Consider the following 18281-nt stretch of genomic DNA (forward strand, 5'->3'; position numbering starts at 1 on the left):
TATTACCAGTCAGTCAACAGACGCCACTTGGACACATGGCACAAGATGCACATTGCCAAACTGGCAAAGCTTTCCCTTCTAGGTCAAAAACTCCAAGAGTTTTCCCTGATTTCTGTGTTTTCCCCAATTTCCCTGCTTTTTTTGTGGGCACTGTGTTCGTAACAGTTAAAAACAGCTGCTTGATTGATTTTTGTATGCACGCTTTATGCAATTTGTCAGCTAGGGTAGGAGGGTTAAGAACGTGATCCTCGTTAACAAGTGAGCAAGTTATGGTCAAACGGTGCCGATTTATTCTGGGGAAAAGGCGAACTGTTTTCTTCCATAGGGGTATTTTGGGGGCTGAAATGTTGACAACAACTCACCTTGTCTGTACTGTTAGCCAAGAAGAAAACACCAGAGTCTTCTGTTTCTATCTTATCTGTATCAAACCTGAAGATAGAGAAGGGGGAAGGAACAACGGGTATTACAGAACACTGCATTCAGGAAAATTTACTTCGCATTGTTGGGGGGTGTCTGAGGGGGAGGGTTTTTCTAGCTGAAAGGCTGTCAAGTGAGTAGTTGAGGAGGAGGGTTGGAGTGGAGGGGATCGGTATTGTGTTGAGGAGGCACAGGCTGAGGTGGTTTGGTCACGTGGAGAGAAAGGACGATGCCAGCTGGGTCAAGAGGTGTACCAAAGTAGTCGCTGGTGGGCCCACACCCGTGGGCCGACAGGGCAAGACGTGGCAGAGCTCCGTGTCAGATGACATGCGACTGCTTGGAGTCAATGCGAGGGATGCGACGGACAGGGCCAAGTGGAGGAGAGCCATAGGGAGAAAGCAGGCCAACCCAGAACAGACTGGACAACGGCCTCAAAACCGACAATGATGATTGGTGGAATGGGTGGTTTTTTAAGTTGGTTTATACTTGGCCACAAAATAAGTTGAACGGGATTTTAATAGCGATGTAATGGCAAGTATTTGGGCTGTGAAGTTTGCATAGGTTTAACCCACTGGTTCTTGTGTACTGGGCAAACTGCACTGCCTTCTGTCCTACCTGTGACTGCCTTATACCGCCCTAAACCACCCCAGAACTATAGAGTACCGAAGTGTGACGTCATTTAGAACCGGGAAGTGAAGTGCAAACGAATGGAGTGCGCGCGCGTGTTGGTTCACGGGCTGAATCGCGCACTAATGTCTTTTACACAAATAAGTGTGCGTGTGATGTATTCACTTCGGTAGGCTACTCTATATGGTGTTATGGATTCATCAAGGAATATATACAATGTAATACATTGAAATACACTTGATAATGGGTTGACACATTTAAATTCTGGGACACTCCAGCACATATGTACCTCGACTTCAACACTGCTTGCTACTTGTGTTAACTTTTAAGAATGAGCTGGCCTCCAGAAGTAATTAATAAGTATTTTTAGAATATTTCAAAAATATCTGGTATTTTTTGCCGCATTTAAGTGTTGTGCAACACAAACAAAAGACATACGCCTGCTTTGAATAATTCAATAGTTTAAAAAAGAACTTAAGAAATTTCAGCAGCTCAAATGAGGCACCTACCTGTCTGTCAAAAAATCTAGTACTGAAGTGGGGTCTTGATAAAGCGCTATGGGCAGAAGCTGAACTAAAATGATGGTGTCTGATGGGTTGAGTATCTGTACCTCGGATATCTGCGGAAATAGAGGCACAAAAAGTCAAGTATTAAGTTGAACAAAGAGGGGCAAAGTCCAAGAAAAGGTCCACTTATTGTTACGTACGTAATGCCACGTTTTTTTTAATTACATAATCATTGCAAAGGCTAAGAAAATTAAAAAAATTGTGGGCATTGTACTTGCAGATGCTGACAATAGAACAAAAAAACCCACTGAAACCCAGGAATAACTGAGGTTAAATTTCGTTAAGTATGGGACATAGCGTGCACCAATTCTTGGACTTGCCCAGACATCTTATTTAAAAGCAGGATCCGAAAGATGTATTGCCGGATAATAATGACGTCAACATCTATCAACAGGCAACATGAAGGTCCCCTGCATTTGCCTTTATTTTCAGCAACGCTTTTGGTGAGTACTTGCTGGAGTCCCCAAGTATACCGAAATAGGAGGTTAAGATTATTATAAGAATAAATTTAAACCACAATGGTTAAGTTGAATGGCTACTCTAAATGAGTAGGGATAACACGGCCAGTCTAACGAACAGAGGGTCAGGGGTTCGAATCCAGCTGCTGGCCCTATGTCGAGTCTATACCAAGCCACTTCATCTCGACGTCTCTCTCCACTAGAGGACTCCCAAAAGGACACAGCAAGAAAACTTGAGCTAAGCATCGGCATTTTGAGCCATGTTGGGACAGACTTGATTTTACAATTTCACAACATGACAGAACAGCTTGGTGACTTACACTGGAGTTTTCTATGTACGTGAGGGGGAATTCAATCTTGTCCTTGCGGATGAGTCGCGGCCATTCCAACACTGCCGTCACCGGTATCTCTTTATCCTTCACCAGATTGCTGTTCACTTTCATTGTAGTGTTAAAACTGTAAAATAACAAAACAAATAAAAGTGAATGCTGTACTGAAAAAAACAAAAACAAGTGCGAGTGCACAATAAGCTCTAGCATGAAAGTCTTGCATGAAATTGATCAAAATGATCCCTGTCAGAGCTGAAAAATGCAACGCCGTTGGCACATATGGAACACCGTACTTTTGGTCAAGCCCCCCCCCCCCCATGCCTCCCTTGAGATTCAGTCACACGAACACTGCCTTGTGTGCCATGATTCTAAATATTAAGTATTACTCATTTCATATAATCTGACGTTTCCCGGTTCACAGAATTGGTCTATATTTAGCCAGAGTTTCCCAAGTCAGTGGCCTATAAAAAGCAATTAGTCTGAAGGCAAAGTTGAAGCAGAGCCGAGGTTTGAAAACACCCACCCCTCTTTGCATGGCTCTGCCTGCAGTTGCATACTTGTCTGTAGTGAGCCAGAGACCAAACTCAAGGGCCTGAAAGCTAGTAGACTGAAGTCAAAGTTGGAGACAAACCCATGGTTTCGTAAGCACAATCCTGATTTCTTAATTGATCCCTCCCCTCTTTGCATGGCTCTGCCTGCAGTTGCATACTTGTCTGTAGTGAGCCAGAGTCCAAACTCAAGGGCCTAAAAGCTAGTAGCCTGAAGTCGAAGCTGGAGACAAACCCACGATTTCATAAGCACTTTCCTGATTTCTTAATTGACCACTTGCACAGTTTTTTCATTTGTTCCAGGCCCTGCCACGTGGCACTCATAGCATAGAGACTATAGTGAATCACGATCTCTGAACTTAAGGACTTAAAAGCTAGTAGTCTAAAGCCAAAGCTGGAGACAAACCCACGATTTGGTAAACACTTCATCCTGCTTCTTGATTGGCTACTTACATAGTTTTTCCCGTTTGTTCCAGGCTCTGCCACCTGTTGCGCAGGTGGTTGTAAAACAGCTTATCCACGTCCTGTGTCTCGTCCGGAAGGGCTAATGACGACAGCCACACTTCCCCGTCTGTTGGGTGACGAAAAAACCAGGGATATAGTCAAAAACTTCAAGTAATTCAAAAAGTAGTTGCGCACTGCCTCTGTTGTTACCAAGTCGTCTGTTTTTACCAGGTAATCACAAGTCAATCAAAAGTCATCCCTGTTCCGTTGTTTCGTCAGTTTGAACATTCCCTTGCCACATGCAGGCATGCAACTGGGACTTTAGAAAAAAACGAGGAAATTCCAAACCACACAAGACTTTGTACAGTGTTTTTCAATTTGTAATGGCATTCATCAGCAGTAAAAAACAAGGAAATCAGCAGATCCGAGGAAAAATTGCATGCCTGCACATGGCTTCTGACTAGCGCTCCCAAAGCAAAGAAACTACTTTGTAGCCGTTTCCGAATCACTTGACTACGGCTAACAATAACACATGCGTCTATGGGAAGTGGCTGCAGCCGCTAGCCAGCGGTTTCCATAGGTGCGTGTGTTCTTCCCCTGCCATAGCCACATTATTCTGACACGGCTTATCAGGAGAGAGCCAACATAGGGATGGGCAACTTTTTTGGTAGAACCAAAGTACAGTACTGCCAAGCACAGGGGCCAATTTCATAGAGCTGCTTAAGCACAAAATTTGCTTCAGCACAAAAACGACTTGCTTAATGAAATCAGGTTACCGGCCAAAACTACATGCGATTGTTATGCTAAGTAAACAACCGCTAAATACCAGTCACAAGCAATGTACATCGAATGGAGTTTTGGCAGGTAACCTAATTTTACTAAGCAATGTTTTTTCGTGCTTAAGCAAATTTTGTGCTTAAGCAGCTCTATGAAATTGGGCTGCAGGTTTGAATCCAATTATAGTAAATTTTCTTTCATTCACAAGAAACTAATAAAATCAATGTTAAATTTTCCTTTGTTTCATAAGAAAACTAATAACAAGTGAGCCAAGTCAACATCCCCTTGTGGTCTTACTGAAGTTAGTATTTTAAACATCGTAACATTCGGTATTTATAAAGTGCACGTATCCACCAGGGCCCAATTTCATAGAGCTGCTTAAGCACAAAATTTGCTTAAGCACGAAAAAACATTGCTTAGTAAAATTAGGTTACCGGCCAAAACTCCATGTGATGTACATTGCTTGTGACTGGTATTTAGCCGTTGTTTACTTAGCATAACAATCGCATGGAGTTTTGGCCGGTAACATGATTTTATTAAGCAAGACGTTTTTGTGCTTAAGCAAATTTTGTGCTTAAGCAGCTCTATGAAATTGGCCCCAGGACTGGTGCTCAAGGCGCTACATCATTATTACCCTGCTCATTGGGCCCATGAAACATTCCTAACACCATCTCAGCTCCCTGGGGAGTATACAGCTCCATGCTGCCATTTCGGTGCAAAGCTGCTAAATCAACCACAATAACCATCTCTGCCCTCACAGGTACCCATTTACTCCTAGGTGGGAAGAAGCATTGATTGACAAAGTGCCTTGCCCAAGGGCACACGCACCATGACCCCAGGCTGGACTCGAACCCATAACCTGCAGCTTTACCTGCAGACCGCGAATCAGTGCCCTTAACCACGAGGCCACAGCACTCCACTCACCGAACCCTTAAAAGAGCCGAGTGCTTTTGAATTACAAATTTTAACAACTTGATGAAAAAAATAAGTATTATTAAGCCTTTTTTGTTAAAAAGTGGGGTACCTACCTAGAGATTTGGTGGAGAGTCCTACGTAACACAAATCCTCCTCCCCGCAGGCTGCTTTGGGATCGAAAACAATTCTCCCAACCTGTGGGTTAGAAATTTTGAAAAACGTAAAAATCAATCCTTGAATGTTTTAAAAGCATTTCTACAACATGGACAACTTTCTTCCATTCAACACACCGACATATGGTACTTTTAGAAATTGTCGTTTTATACCACTCCAAACACAAGAATTGGATATGAAATTTTGGTTTTGAAATTTTCATAGCGGTAGAAATCCATGTCTTTGTCATATTGCAATACGTCACCGACGCCGCCTGACGCTCACGCAGTGATGCTACAGGTCACCGCATATTGAGAATAAAATGTGACCGGCTCCACAAAAAAGGGTATTATGTCGCAAAAAAATGAAATTGAGTTATATACATGGTTGGAAAGCCCACAACGTAAGATTTCATTTGGTATTATAATTGAGCTCCATAGCCCCTCCCGTTCTGGAGACATGACGTGTTTGCATATTAATTACTTCCTTGGAGTCAAATTACAAAACTGTGAAAACAGTCTTTGAAATAGCTGACTTTGTTGTAGAACAACAGAACGATGCACACAAAACAGTTGTTTTTTCCACTTGTTCATCAAAATCAACATTTCTGTGAATGAAACCTGAAACTGTAGGTATTAAAGATGTCACTCATGACAAAAAATGAAAATCACATTTTGACCACATTTTCACCCTCTCAATGTTGAGCAGACCATTACACAATAATGCTCGGCGCGACTTAATACTCTTTTTTGTGGAGCAGGTCACAAATAAACTGTGCGTTCTTTGCTTCGTTCTCGCGGATACCAGCGCGCACATGAGGTTTGTCCCTCCACCTCCACTGGAGCTCCAAGGAGTGCCTATCCTTACTCACTTTCAGTTTTTTATGCGGCTCGATCTCGATGACGGGCGTCTTCTTGGGCAGTCGATGGTAGAACCTCTTGTCCGGCGGGTCCGGCACAATGCTTTCTAACTTCATGCGGTGACTGAAATTGTTCAACAGCGTCAGGCTGGCCGACTGCGTGGTGCCCTGCGTCGAGAGAAATCGTGTTAAACCATTATAAACCTGAGTAATGCGTAGATTAGTCATTTACAAACCTACAATCCCGGCCAAAACAGTTGGTATACTTCCTTAGCCTTCCACTCCCCTGCTCCTTTATAAACCTGAGTAATGCCTAGATTCGTCATTTACAAACCTACAATCCCGGCCAAAACGGTTGGTACACTTCCTTAGCCTGCCACGGTCACCCACTTCCCCGCTCCCCCGGTCAATGTTGTTCTCTCCAGCTGATGGAGCACACACCGCATCATAAAAGACAACATTGAGCGGGGGTTGGGAGGTTGGGGGCCCAGCGAGATTTAGCCAGGATTGTAGCTTCAACTCTATTCAGATTTACTTCAACTTTTATAACTCTGGTTAAGATTCAGCCAGCAAAATTTTCAGTAGTGTTTCAATTACGTTTTATGAAAGTACTTTTTTTCTTTAAAAAAAAAAACTAATGAAAAGATATTTGATACAAAAATGCTATACTGCACATTCAAACAGGAATCTATCAAACTCCTATATTTGTAAAAAAGAAAAAACAGCCTCACAGGGCAAAAAAAGGATCACATGATTGTCTATTAAGTTCTTTAAGAGTTACAACTTTGAAAGAAAAATGCCTAAATTGTAGGCGGCCTTTTGTATTCTACTCGTAAGAGGTAAGGAAGGGCACATTGCATTCAAATGAGGCAGAGTTCACAAAATTGATTTTCAACAGCATGTGCCTAATCTAGCACCACGTTTCAATGAAAGAACGGACCCTGCACAGTGCAACGGCAATACACAACTTGCACACTGCAATGGAAATGGTGCTCATATGGCCCTCACTCGTTAGTGACGCTTCATATTTTGACTGCTGTCCACGTAATTAATCACAAGAGTTTACACAATAACTAAGAATTTGTTTTACGAACCGGAAAGGCAGGCCTGAGGATAATGTGTTCAGGCTTGACCCCTAGGCATCCCTCCACCGTGCGTAGCTTGGCTGAGATGGGCAGGCGCTCGTGGGGCGTCTCTATGACCACGTCGCCCAGGAACTGTCCCTCAGTGAGCGGGGCTTTGACCTCCAGCCGAAGGACTGCAAAATGGTGCTCGGTGATCACCAACTGAGGAAACAAGGGAAAAATCATTGAAGTTATTACATTTTTGATGCCATCAGGAAAACCTTTCACATGGTAAAAATAGATGGAAAATGCCAGAAATACTCGGCAGAGGGTTTGAGGATTACCAAGGGCCCCAGAAGCAACACAGAGTCTATGATATACATTATGTTTTCTTTTAACAAGAACAATTTATTTTGTTCTATTTAAACTTTCCTAAGATGGGATTTTGGGCCAGGGTGATGTAAATCAAATTTGGTTTTGCTCTTCACCGACATGTAAACACTGTATACTCAGTGCGTTGCCTCCCGAGTGAAACTGAGAAAAAATCACTCGGGTGGGACTCGAACCCACGCAATCTGCTTTCTAGTGTAGACATCTTACCACTCGACCACCGAGCTAACGCGATCGGTTGGCTGGTTCAAATCTGATGTACATAGCAGCGGGTACCGCATTAACTATTCATAAGATGGAATTTTTGCGTCGGGGTGGTGTAAATCAAATCGGGTTTTCCCTTCACCGACGTATAAACACTGTATACTCGGTGTGTTACCTCCAGAGTGAAAGTTGGAAAAAATCACACGTTGGGACTCGAACCCACGACTTCCTGCTTTCTAGTGCAGATGTCTTACCACTCAACCACGGAGCTAATGGGCTAATGCTTGAATCTGATGTACTTAGCAGTGGGTACCGCATCAACTATTCATAACATGGAATTTTAACTTTGATAGGTAAACACAACTTCATGGTAAAAACCTCCGAGATTCCAAACTTAAAAAGAATCTTTAAAAATCCTAAAATGAGAATAAATCCAGAAATCAGGAAAAATTCTGAAGAATCGCACCCCAGTAACAAGGACGGTAGCTTGTACTTTGCCAGGTGAGAATAACGTGAAGTAGGTGGGACCAATTTTAGTCTCAATGTGCAAAAAGCCTCTTTGTCACCATAAGGGGTGGGGGGAGGGGGTTAGAGGGACATTTTGTGCACCAATATCTTCACTCACAGATTTTCTCCTAATGCTGAAGGCGTCGTGTTGTTTGGCAAGGAGTTTGCTGTCCCCCGGCTCCACGCCCAGAACCTGAGCCTCGCAATCATCCAGATTGCAGCTGAAAGATTGTATGGGTACCTGAATGCACACCGAAACAAAAATTAAAATATAAAACACACGTAAAAGAATGAAGATATACAAAATTAAACTGCTGACAGATGCTTAGAGCTTAAAAAGTTCTCTCGAGTGTTTGTTTTCTCTACCAAATTCACCAAAACTCCTTTGGTGTATTAAAAAACACTGTAGCCCCCTCAATTGTCAATTAACTGTTCCTTCCAAGGGTGCCCCAGGTTACATGAAAGTGATGCAAATATTCTGAAAAAAAGTCTGAAAAAAACTTTGCCTGCTTTTAAGGGAATGTACAACATTTGATTTTGCTGCAATTTTCAGAAATAAATGGATTTGGAGGATAACTATGTTATAGCAAATAATGTTAAACCGACTTGTTTCACGTTTTGGGCTTGTAGATGCTGGAAAAACCAAGAAAACAAACCATGTTCTGGTAGCTGGTTCGCTGACCCCACTTAAGATGAAACGGAGCGACTTATAGACTTTGGGGAATTTCTAGCAGGCTTGTACCCCTTCACAGGTGTGTAATCAATTGCAAAGAAAATGAGGAATAACTAAATGTGAAAAATTAGGAGCAGTTTTTGAAAAAATACCAGTTTTCTCCAACGCTGGTCGGCAGACAAATTTTCTTGAGAATATCAGCACACCAGGAGCCACGATTTTACAGAATACTTAAGACTGTCATTCCCTAACAATCCAGTAAGGTATTTCATGATAATTTGATCATTTTATTTGTTGATGCTTGCCAATGTTGTATCTTCCCTTTAAAAGCAGTTATTAGAAGTTTGTCTGAAAATGATTGGTGTTTTGTCTATCACGTGCGTGACTAATACTTACATCTATGGGATTGGGGTTGACTAATGCGATAAGCATACTGCGATGATCCCCAACACTCATGACTCCAAAGTCAAAGGTTCTATCATCTACGCTGTGTATAGAGTACTGCATACAGCCCAACCCAGAAAGAGAGAAAGAAAAGGTAGGGAAAATTAGATCAAATATCATATGACATCTCTCTTGAGTCGTCTTACAGTGTTATCCATTCGATGTCTTATTGAATGTCTTGAAATTCAAGACTCTGTCATGCAGGCTAAATGAGACCTCTATTGATGTACAATGCGAATGAGGAGCACAGATATAGAATATCTTTTTGCACTCCTGCGTGCAATTAGACACCGCTATTCAGATATCCTTTATGTATCTTATGAAATGACTGCGTGTTCACGTAGAATTACTAAATTTTCATAGGTGTAAAGGAGCTAGGTTTTGCTAATGCTGCTAATCCTGTTTGCTTATCCTGTTTATCTTGTACATTCTGTAGATAAAATATGATGGATGTTAATCTTTCCTTGCAGGGATTGGTTTTGTTTTAAATAATTCGTCTTACTTTTCTTTTTTAACTTTGTGCCAAGCCTAAAATATCCTTCAAGAATCAGTCTCATTATAAATTGAATCGGAAAAAAATGCTAAAAAAAGATATCTACATGAAATGAAAACATTGCTTTTTTCAAAGAAACAAAAAAAAGAGAAAGAATTGTAGCAGAAATTTCAGTTTTCCACATTTTGCACTTCCCTGTGCATTCACTTGAACTGTGTTCTGCTAAGTTCTGACTACAATTTTACGGGCATTCTCGAATTGGGACTCGAACCCGGAACGTCCTGCTCACTAGTTTATGAAAGCTTGATACTCTGATCTGATCATGAGGCATGTTTTTGTGAGGAAGTTATGCATTTTGAAGTCATACCTTCTCAGCATTTACCCTTGCATTTGCCCCCTCAGTATCTGACCCGATCAGAAACCAGAACTCCATCATAAATATGCATGAGAGTGTACTCGCTGTGCTGTGCCTACCTGTAGTTTGCCCGTGTAGACGTGGACCCCCATGGAGAACACCGAAGCGTTGCTGCCCAGTCGAAGGGACGTCAGCAGTGACGTCGTCGACGCGTTGGGGGAAAAGACTATGGAAAGGGAGGAATCCGTCTCCTGGGGTTTGATGACGACCGCTTCCTCAAAACCAGTCACCTGTCATCAGGCAAGTCAAAACAAAGAGTAAGTGAAGTCTGTCACAAGCCAATATTGTCTGACCGGCATTTATCTCTGGTTTCCTACGCCTGAAATGACTGACAATATGTCAGATTAATAAGCTCACCTTAAAAATATTTTTGACGTCCTCCGGAAAGCTGACTTGATGAATGACCAGCGTAAAGTTAAAATAGTTTGTAAGCGCTACGGGTCGGACTACCGTCTCGCCTGTCTCTACTAGTTTGGGGGTTAGGTAGAATAGTTTGCTCTGCTGGTCGCTACTCAGGGTCCTGCAACGATACAGAAAAAGGGGAGAAATTGTCAAATGAAAATGTGACCCTTTCAACAACTACAAGAGGCTATTTAAGGTACTCCTGATGTCACAGAGACAAAGATAACTATCTTTGTTGGTAGAACACCTGTGATGCAACCTCAAGCCAACAGATTCAAGTCTCACTTCAATTTTTTTCCATCATTTTATTTGTTTCCGGCAAAATTTACGCTATGTATTCAGAATCAAAATCTAGCAGAAAGGATAAAGGCTCCTTTGGACACAAAAGTATCCAATGGAAAAATCAATCTGCCACCATCAGAAATCTGCCGTCTTGAGCTAAAAAAAAAAGAGTCGCGTCTTTCCAAGTTATCCTTGTTGGCAGAACACCTGTTAGTGTGCAGATTTGCAGTGCAGACTTGGACTCACCCTTGTAAAACGTTTGCCTGGTAAGGTATCTGAAGCTTGAGGTTTTTGTCCTTGGTCTTGACGATGAGCTTCCCCGACCACAGGCGGGAGGTGTTGGCCTTGAGAGGATGGAACGTGACCTCTGCCACCCTGGTGTGGGCGTCCGAGGAGGGCTTGAGGACCGACGGCTTGAAATCAATCGTCAGCGCGTTGTTGGCTCTCATCGGCGTAATGCTCTGCAAGTACCAAAGGAGATCAGACACCATATGTGAGACAATTTGTTGCCATCTAATATAGGTTTGTGTCTTCTGACTAGCTCTTGGCCAGCTTCTGCCTAGCTTTTGACCAGCTTCTGACCAGCTTCTAACTAGCTCTTGACCACCTTCTGACTAACTTCCGACTAGCTTCTAACTAGCTTCTGAGTAGCTTCTGACCAGCTTCTGCCCAGCTTTTCACTTACTTCTGCCTAGTTTTTAACCAGCTTCTGACCAGTTTCAGACCAGCTTCTAGCTAGCATCAGACCAGCTTCTGACTAGCTTGCAACTAGCTTCTCACTAACTTCTCACTAACTCCTCACTAACTTCTGACTACATGTAGTTTCTGACTTGCTTCCAACTAGCTTCTGACTAGCTTCTGACTAGCTTCTGGCTAGCTTCTACCCAGCTTCTGACTAACTTCTGCCCAGCTTCTGACCAGTTTCCGACTAGTTTCCGACAAGCTTCTGACTAGCATCTGCCCATCTTCTGACTAAATTCAGCCTAGCTTTTGACCAGTTTCTGACCAGCTTCCGACTAGCTTCCAACTAACTGCTGACTAGTTCCTGAATAGCTTCTAACTTGTTTCTGACTATCTTCTCACTGGCTTCTAACCAACGTCTCACTTAAAATTAAGTAGACCATTTAAAATGACCAATGTGCACATGGTGATATTCTTGGCTATGACATAAAGAAACAAGTCCCAACCGCATGCATACTCACCAGAATTTGAACACTTTTAGGGCTTGTGTTTAGGAGATATACAGGGTGTGTCTTGGGTGCATCTAACGACCTCAACGTTCCAAAGTCTAACATCTCTAATGAGGAATATAATCCAGGCGCTGTGATGAGAAAAAAAATGAAAACATTACTGTTTTTTTTTTAATTTGGACCACTACTCAGAATTGAATAGAAGAAGGATCTGTGTTCAACAATGGACTTTTTGTTGGCACAGTGCCAAGAAAAACAAATATCATGACCCAACACATGTAAAATGACTATACACTCATGAAATGTGCATGTGGGCAATTCCACGGTTACTCACGTTACATTTTTGATGTACTTTTGAGTTTCGTTGGGCTGTAATTACCATACTGAAAAGGTTAAATAACTGTTATCCCCATGGTAGATAGAGTAGACCTAGACCTACCTAAGCACCAAAGATGACATCCAGAAAAAAAAGGTTATGTATGATAAACAAGACGCACAAAATCGGTTACTCACGTTACAAAAATGTAACCGATTTTGTGCATATTGTTTATCATTCATAACACATTTTTCTGGATGTCATCTTTGGTGCTTAGGTAGGTCTAGGTCTACTATATCTACCATGGGGATAACAGCTATTAAACCTTTTCAGTAAGGTAATTACAGCCCAACGAAACTCAAAAGTACATAAAAAATGTAACGTGAGTAACCGTGGAATTGCCCATGTACAAAATACTGTTACAAATTAGTGGCAGTGAATGTAGTAAACGTACAGTGGAATCTCGATAAGTCAAACCTCAATGGAATTGACTGAAATTTTGAGTTAAGCAGAGTTTTAAGTTAGCCAATGGATTTTTCGATTCAACAACACTTGATGGGAATAAGTTTTTACTTTCAGTTAGAAGATTTTTTGAGTTAACAGGTTTTGACTTATCGAGATTTCACTGTATTTGAAAATCATTTATTTAGGACTTCACGTTGTGAGCTACGGTTCAGTGCCATACGCCAACATTTCAATGAACGTAAAGAAAGTTTTCCCTAATTGAAGAAATTGTAATCCAGTCAATCACAAGTCAATCACAAGGCTAATCACAGGTCTGACCACAAATCAACACATTGATTTGAGACTTATCTTGAGACAGATGTTGTAGTCAAGGCCATCACAAGGCAAGTCAAAAGGAAGTTACCAGTCTTCACAACCAATTCTGAATAGTGTTCCAACCAAGCTAGAAACCAAAAACCCACAACCAATTCTGAATAGTGTTCCAACCAAGGTAGGAACCAAAAACCCACAGCCAATTCTGAAGAGTGTTCCAACCAAGCTAGGAACCAAAAACCCACAACCAATTCTGAATAGTGTTCCAACCAAGGTAGGAACCAAAAACCCACAACCAATTCTGAATAGTGTTCCAACCAAGCTAGGAACCAAAAACCCACAGCCAATTCTGAATAGTGTTCCAACCAAGCTAGGAACCAAAAACCCACAGCCAATTCTGAATAGTGTTCCAACCAAGCTAGGAACCAAAAACCCACAGCCAATTCTGAAGAGTGTTCCAACCAAGCTAGGAACCAAAAACCCACAGCCAATTCTGAATAGTGTTCCAACCAAGCTAGGAACCAAAAACCCACAGCCTATTCTGAATAGTGTTTCAACCAAGCTAGGAACCAAAAACCCACAGCCAATTCTGAATAGTGTTCCAACCAAGCTAGGAACCAAAAACCCACAGCCAATTCTGAATAGTGTTCCAACCAAGCTAGGAACCAAAAACCCACAGCCAATTCTGAATAGTGTTCCAACCAAGCTAGGAACCAAAAACCCACAGCCAATTTTGAATAGTGTTCCAACCAAGCTAGGAACCAAAAACCCACAGCCAATTCGGAATAGTGTTCCAACCAAGCTAGGAACCAAAAACCCAATCCACACTTGGAACTACCAGTAGGTGGGAATTGAACCCAGGCCAATGAGGTGGAAAGCGAGGAAAGAACCACTGCAACAACCTGATTTGTGACGACCTGATAACAAGTCTTCTTCACACAATCCTTAGCCCTGATTTACACGTATAAGCTATAAGAAACACAACCAGGGGCAGACATACCTGAAGAGACCTCCACCTCCACCGGCAGCATGAGCAATTCGTTTTCCTCCTCGTCGAGTCGCTTGCTGTGGTTGGTCTTGATGCGAATGAACGCCGTGTGGTTGCTCTCCACCCGTCCGGTAAAGCTGGCCCTCATGACCGACCGCGTCGTGTAAGGCGGAATCTCCTGTAGCAAAGAAGATAAAGAACTTATCTTGAATAGGGGAAACCTCCGACCCACAGATAGTTCAGACAAAGATGAAGCATTGGATCAATTAACCCTCCCTCTCTGGCTGGCAGTTTCAACCAGGCCAGCCCAGCAGTCATAAATAAATCAAGTGACTGTTTTCTTCAACAGTTGAGTGCTGCCTGCCTTCATAAAGCAGGATTGACTGGCTGCGATTGTTATGAAACCTGATATAGCTATGCTTTGACTGTAGGAGATTGATAAGCCAGCTGTGCCCACCAGACACCTGCTTTTGGCTGTTGATGGAATTTGACTGTCACAGAGCCTTTTGAAATATGATATGACTGTTGGTGACTAGCCTGTGTAAAAGGCATGTCGGGGGAACAGGACCCGTCTGGCATTGAGGTTCGTGAAAACAAACCAGTGCCTGGGTCCGATCAATGTCAAAATAATCCCGGGGCAAACTTGTTAATGAATAAACAAGCAACAATGTGGTTTTTCTCAAAGTGTTTTATCACTAAATGCACGTTCACTGATTTCTAATTTTGTAAAAAAAATGAATACAGTACAGTTCAATAGAAGAGTACAAGAAGGCCGACACATTACAGAAACATATTTTAAAACACACAGCACAGAGAGACTTCACTCAATCTCAATTTACAATCATACAGACCACTGCGTGTACAAACCAAGAATAACAACTGCGTCACATACATGAACATGTGTAAATATACAACTGCACTCAGTCGTAGTGACACGTGTCTCTAATGTTGAGTATATCCCATACATGATATATTGTTTATCCATTCACCATTGCCGATCTAATGTGTTTTGGCACCTAAAGTGAGCAGGTTAATCAAGGGTACGTATAAATGTCATTAGAAAACTGCAAAGTGCAGACGGGTCATATGGCACGTATCTGGAGCCTCCATTTAGTATAAACACACGCACAAGCCTGTTACTCAATACTCTGCTGGACTTGGTGCAAATCCAAGAGAAATTGGAATCAGACGAAATGTTTCATTCGGCCGAGGCACTCTTCCAGCTTTGAACACATTAAACCAAATGATGACAGAAATTCAAGTTGATGTGAGAATTCCCAAAGGTCTGTTTGAAAAACTCCAAAATTTTGAAGGTTTTTATGGCACAGATACATTGTACATACATGTATAATTATGCTAACCAACTGGGAAAATAACAAAAAGTCAGAGTGTTACTGCGATTCTTTAAAGTTTTTTAAACCCAAACTCTCTACCAGTAGGCATTTTTTTTATAGGATGGAACCTCAATCCTGCAAAATCCTCCAACTATCTCCAAGTAAAAATTGCATACAGCCTCAATCTCTCCCCCCCCCCCAAAAAAAAGCTTCAACACATTCTTCCATTTCCAATTTGATAGAAAGGAGCCGCAGATAAAATTTCATTTGAATGCAGTCAAGGTCCGAAAGAGTCTTTGGTGAGGGAGTTACCAGCGCTGCGTCTGATCAGGGAACAAAACGCCCATTGATAAACCACCTGGCGCTGTCACACAATACACCGAGGCAATCAGCGAGTTACTTAAGGACAGATTGCATACAATGTAAGATATGATGAGAGCCGATATCGTATTCTATATATTAATCAGGATGTCTATGGCTGATAGAAGCAGCGCCTAATTTCATGGCTCTGTTTATCGTTAGTGAAAAAAATCTTTGGTCATTGCCGCAAAAAATTATGTGCTTAAAGGGAAAATACAACATTTGCAAACATCAAAAATTAAAACTACCAAATCATTTTGAAATACCTTGCTGGACTATTAGTGAATGACAGTGTAAAGCATCCTGTAAAATCATGGCTCCTGGTATACTGTCATTTTCAAGAAAAGTGGTATTTTTGTATCAATTTCCAATGCTGGTCGGCCGACCATCGTTGGAAAAAACTGGCTTTTTTTCAAATACTGGCCCCAATTGACCATCGCACTTGTTTGCAATCGATTACACACCTATGAACGGGTACAAGCCAGCTAGACTGGTTCCCTGACCTTACAATTCCCCAATGTATGTAAACTGCTCTGTTTCTTCTTATATGGAGTCAGGGAACCAGACTACAGGAAAATGATTGTTTTTCTTGGTTTTATAGCATTTTCGAACCCAAAACCTCAAAAAAGTCAGTGTAACTATATTTGCTATATATTCCCAACCCCCCAATTCCATCCATTTCTGAAAATTACAGCAAAAGCAAATGATGTACATGTATATTCCCTTTAAGGTTAGCATGTTTCACGGGTTAGTGAAGAATTTGGAATTTTGCACATGTATGCGTACATCCCATAACTATAGTCAGGCAACTTAGACCCAATTTTTGACAAGATCTTGACCGACTGGTCCAAAGCACCAAACTTAGCTAGATTCTTATAGCCTGAGAGAAGATATTTAGAAGGAGTGACATCTGAAATTCTTTTGGGAAGGGTTACCTAATTTTCATAAATTGTAAATAGCTGCCGTGTAATATATACCGGTATTTATTCCCATACTAGATATCTGGGGAAAAGAGTAATGCGCGCAACTTTAGGGTATAATGGTAGCCATTTTGGATCTCTAGTATGTCCTCATAATTATCCAGTCACTTATGTGCTTCTGAAAACGTTATCTAAGTAAGGATACGGTATGTACGCAGAACCCCCAAAACAGACTTTTCAACAACAAAAAAATAACAAATATATACCAAAATAGGGTAATAAATATATTACACATCAAACTATTTACGATTTGTGCAAATTAGGCACCCTTCCAAAAGAATTTCAGGTGTCACCCCTTCTAAATATCTTCTCTAGGGCTCTAAGAATCTATCTGCCAAGTTTGGTGCTTTGGACCAGTCGGTCACAATTCCGACCATAAGCCACCTGACTACTAAGCATTCTGTGCTTACCGGGTTAGCGCATAATTTTTCTGCTAGCGCTGTTAGCACAGAATGGCGATCGTGAGCGGCACGGAATTCCGTGGTTTGCAGAGCCATGAAATTGGGTCCAGAGTTGTTCTCAAAATCTATATCATTTCTTCTAATCAACAGAATTACTGCAATATATTTTCTGAACTGTCCATAATATATAAAATCGGTGAATTTAATCGAATTGATCAAACTCATCAGCCAATGTGTTTGGCAGGCAAAGCCAGCAGAGTGATACATGGGGAGAAATTGACACTTTAATTTGCAATGAATGACTTTAAAAACAAATCTTGAAAAAAAATTCCTCAAAGGTGTAAAATCTCTTTACTTATATTCTGAAAATGCCTTCAGGAAATATCACACGACGTAGAAACAAAATCCCCGCCCCCCAAAAAAACCTAAGTGATATCATGTTTTCAATGCAAACTCTGTACAATCTATCACTCTTGTTTCTAATCGTCCTTGAGAGTTACAAAAATATAAGTTCTTCAGACTGAAATGAACTTAAAAAAAAAAAAAAAAATAGGTTGCACAGTACAGCAAGACAACAATTTAAACATCACGACTACACGTAGACAGGTGGTACAGTTTGCTTTCGTCAGGATTACGCAGTGTGCATAAAACTGGGTTATCTCACGCCTTATAACATCATTATTGGAAACAAGCCAATTAGAAACATGGAGCCAGTTTCGTGATTCCAAATCTGAGCAGCGAAGTTGCTTAACAAATTTACATGCTAAGCATAAATTAGCCGAGTACCGGTCACAAGCTATACAAAAATGTATTATGTTTTAGCTGGTGACCAATTTTCGCTCAGCAAAAACTTGTTTGCGCTTAGCAAATTGCGATGCTTGGCAGCTCCGCAACACTGACCCCAGCCACCCGTATGTCCCTTGGTGACATCCAACAGTCTTATCAAAACGTGACAAGCATCAAAACTT

At 41.5% G+C, this 18281-nt stretch overlaps 1 protein-coding gene across 1 annotated transcript in view; it reads right to left on the reverse strand.

The window, feature by feature from the left end:
• The window catches only part of LOC119733939 (transmembrane protein 131-like), a 48686-nt gene that overhangs the window by 17881 nt on the left and 12524 nt on the right, over positions 1 to 18281 (reverse strand). The window contains exons 7-20 of the mRNA XM_038207300.1: positions 14251 to 14416; positions 12170 to 12288; positions 11214 to 11428; positions 10641 to 10803; positions 10343 to 10513; positions 9328 to 9432; positions 8377 to 8499; positions 7188 to 7379; positions 6106 to 6261; positions 5195 to 5276; positions 3399 to 3516; positions 2389 to 2524; positions 1554 to 1663; positions 363 to 429 (exon numbers count right to left, since the gene is read on the reverse strand). Of these exons, the coding sequence (XP_038063228.1) occupies positions 363 to 429; positions 1554 to 1663; positions 2389 to 2524; positions 3399 to 3516; positions 5195 to 5276; positions 6106 to 6261; positions 7188 to 7379; positions 8377 to 8499; positions 9328 to 9432; positions 10343 to 10513; positions 10641 to 10803; positions 11214 to 11428; positions 12170 to 12288; positions 14251 to 14416 (1923 nt within the window). The remainder of the gene's footprint in view (positions 1 to 362; positions 430 to 1553; positions 1664 to 2388; positions 2525 to 3398; positions 3517 to 5194; positions 5277 to 6105; positions 6262 to 7187; positions 7380 to 8376; positions 8500 to 9327; positions 9433 to 10342; positions 10514 to 10640; positions 10804 to 11213; positions 11429 to 12169; positions 12289 to 14250; positions 14417 to 18281) is intronic.

The sequence above is a fragment of the Patiria miniata genome, unplaced genomic scaffold, assembly GCF_015706575.1.
Source record: "Patiria miniata isolate m_02_andy unplaced genomic scaffold, ASM1570657v1 HiC_scaffold_26, whole genome shotgun sequence".
Classification (NCBI taxonomy): domain Eukaryota; kingdom Metazoa; phylum Echinodermata; class Asteroidea; order Valvatida; family Asterinidae; genus Patiria; species Patiria miniata.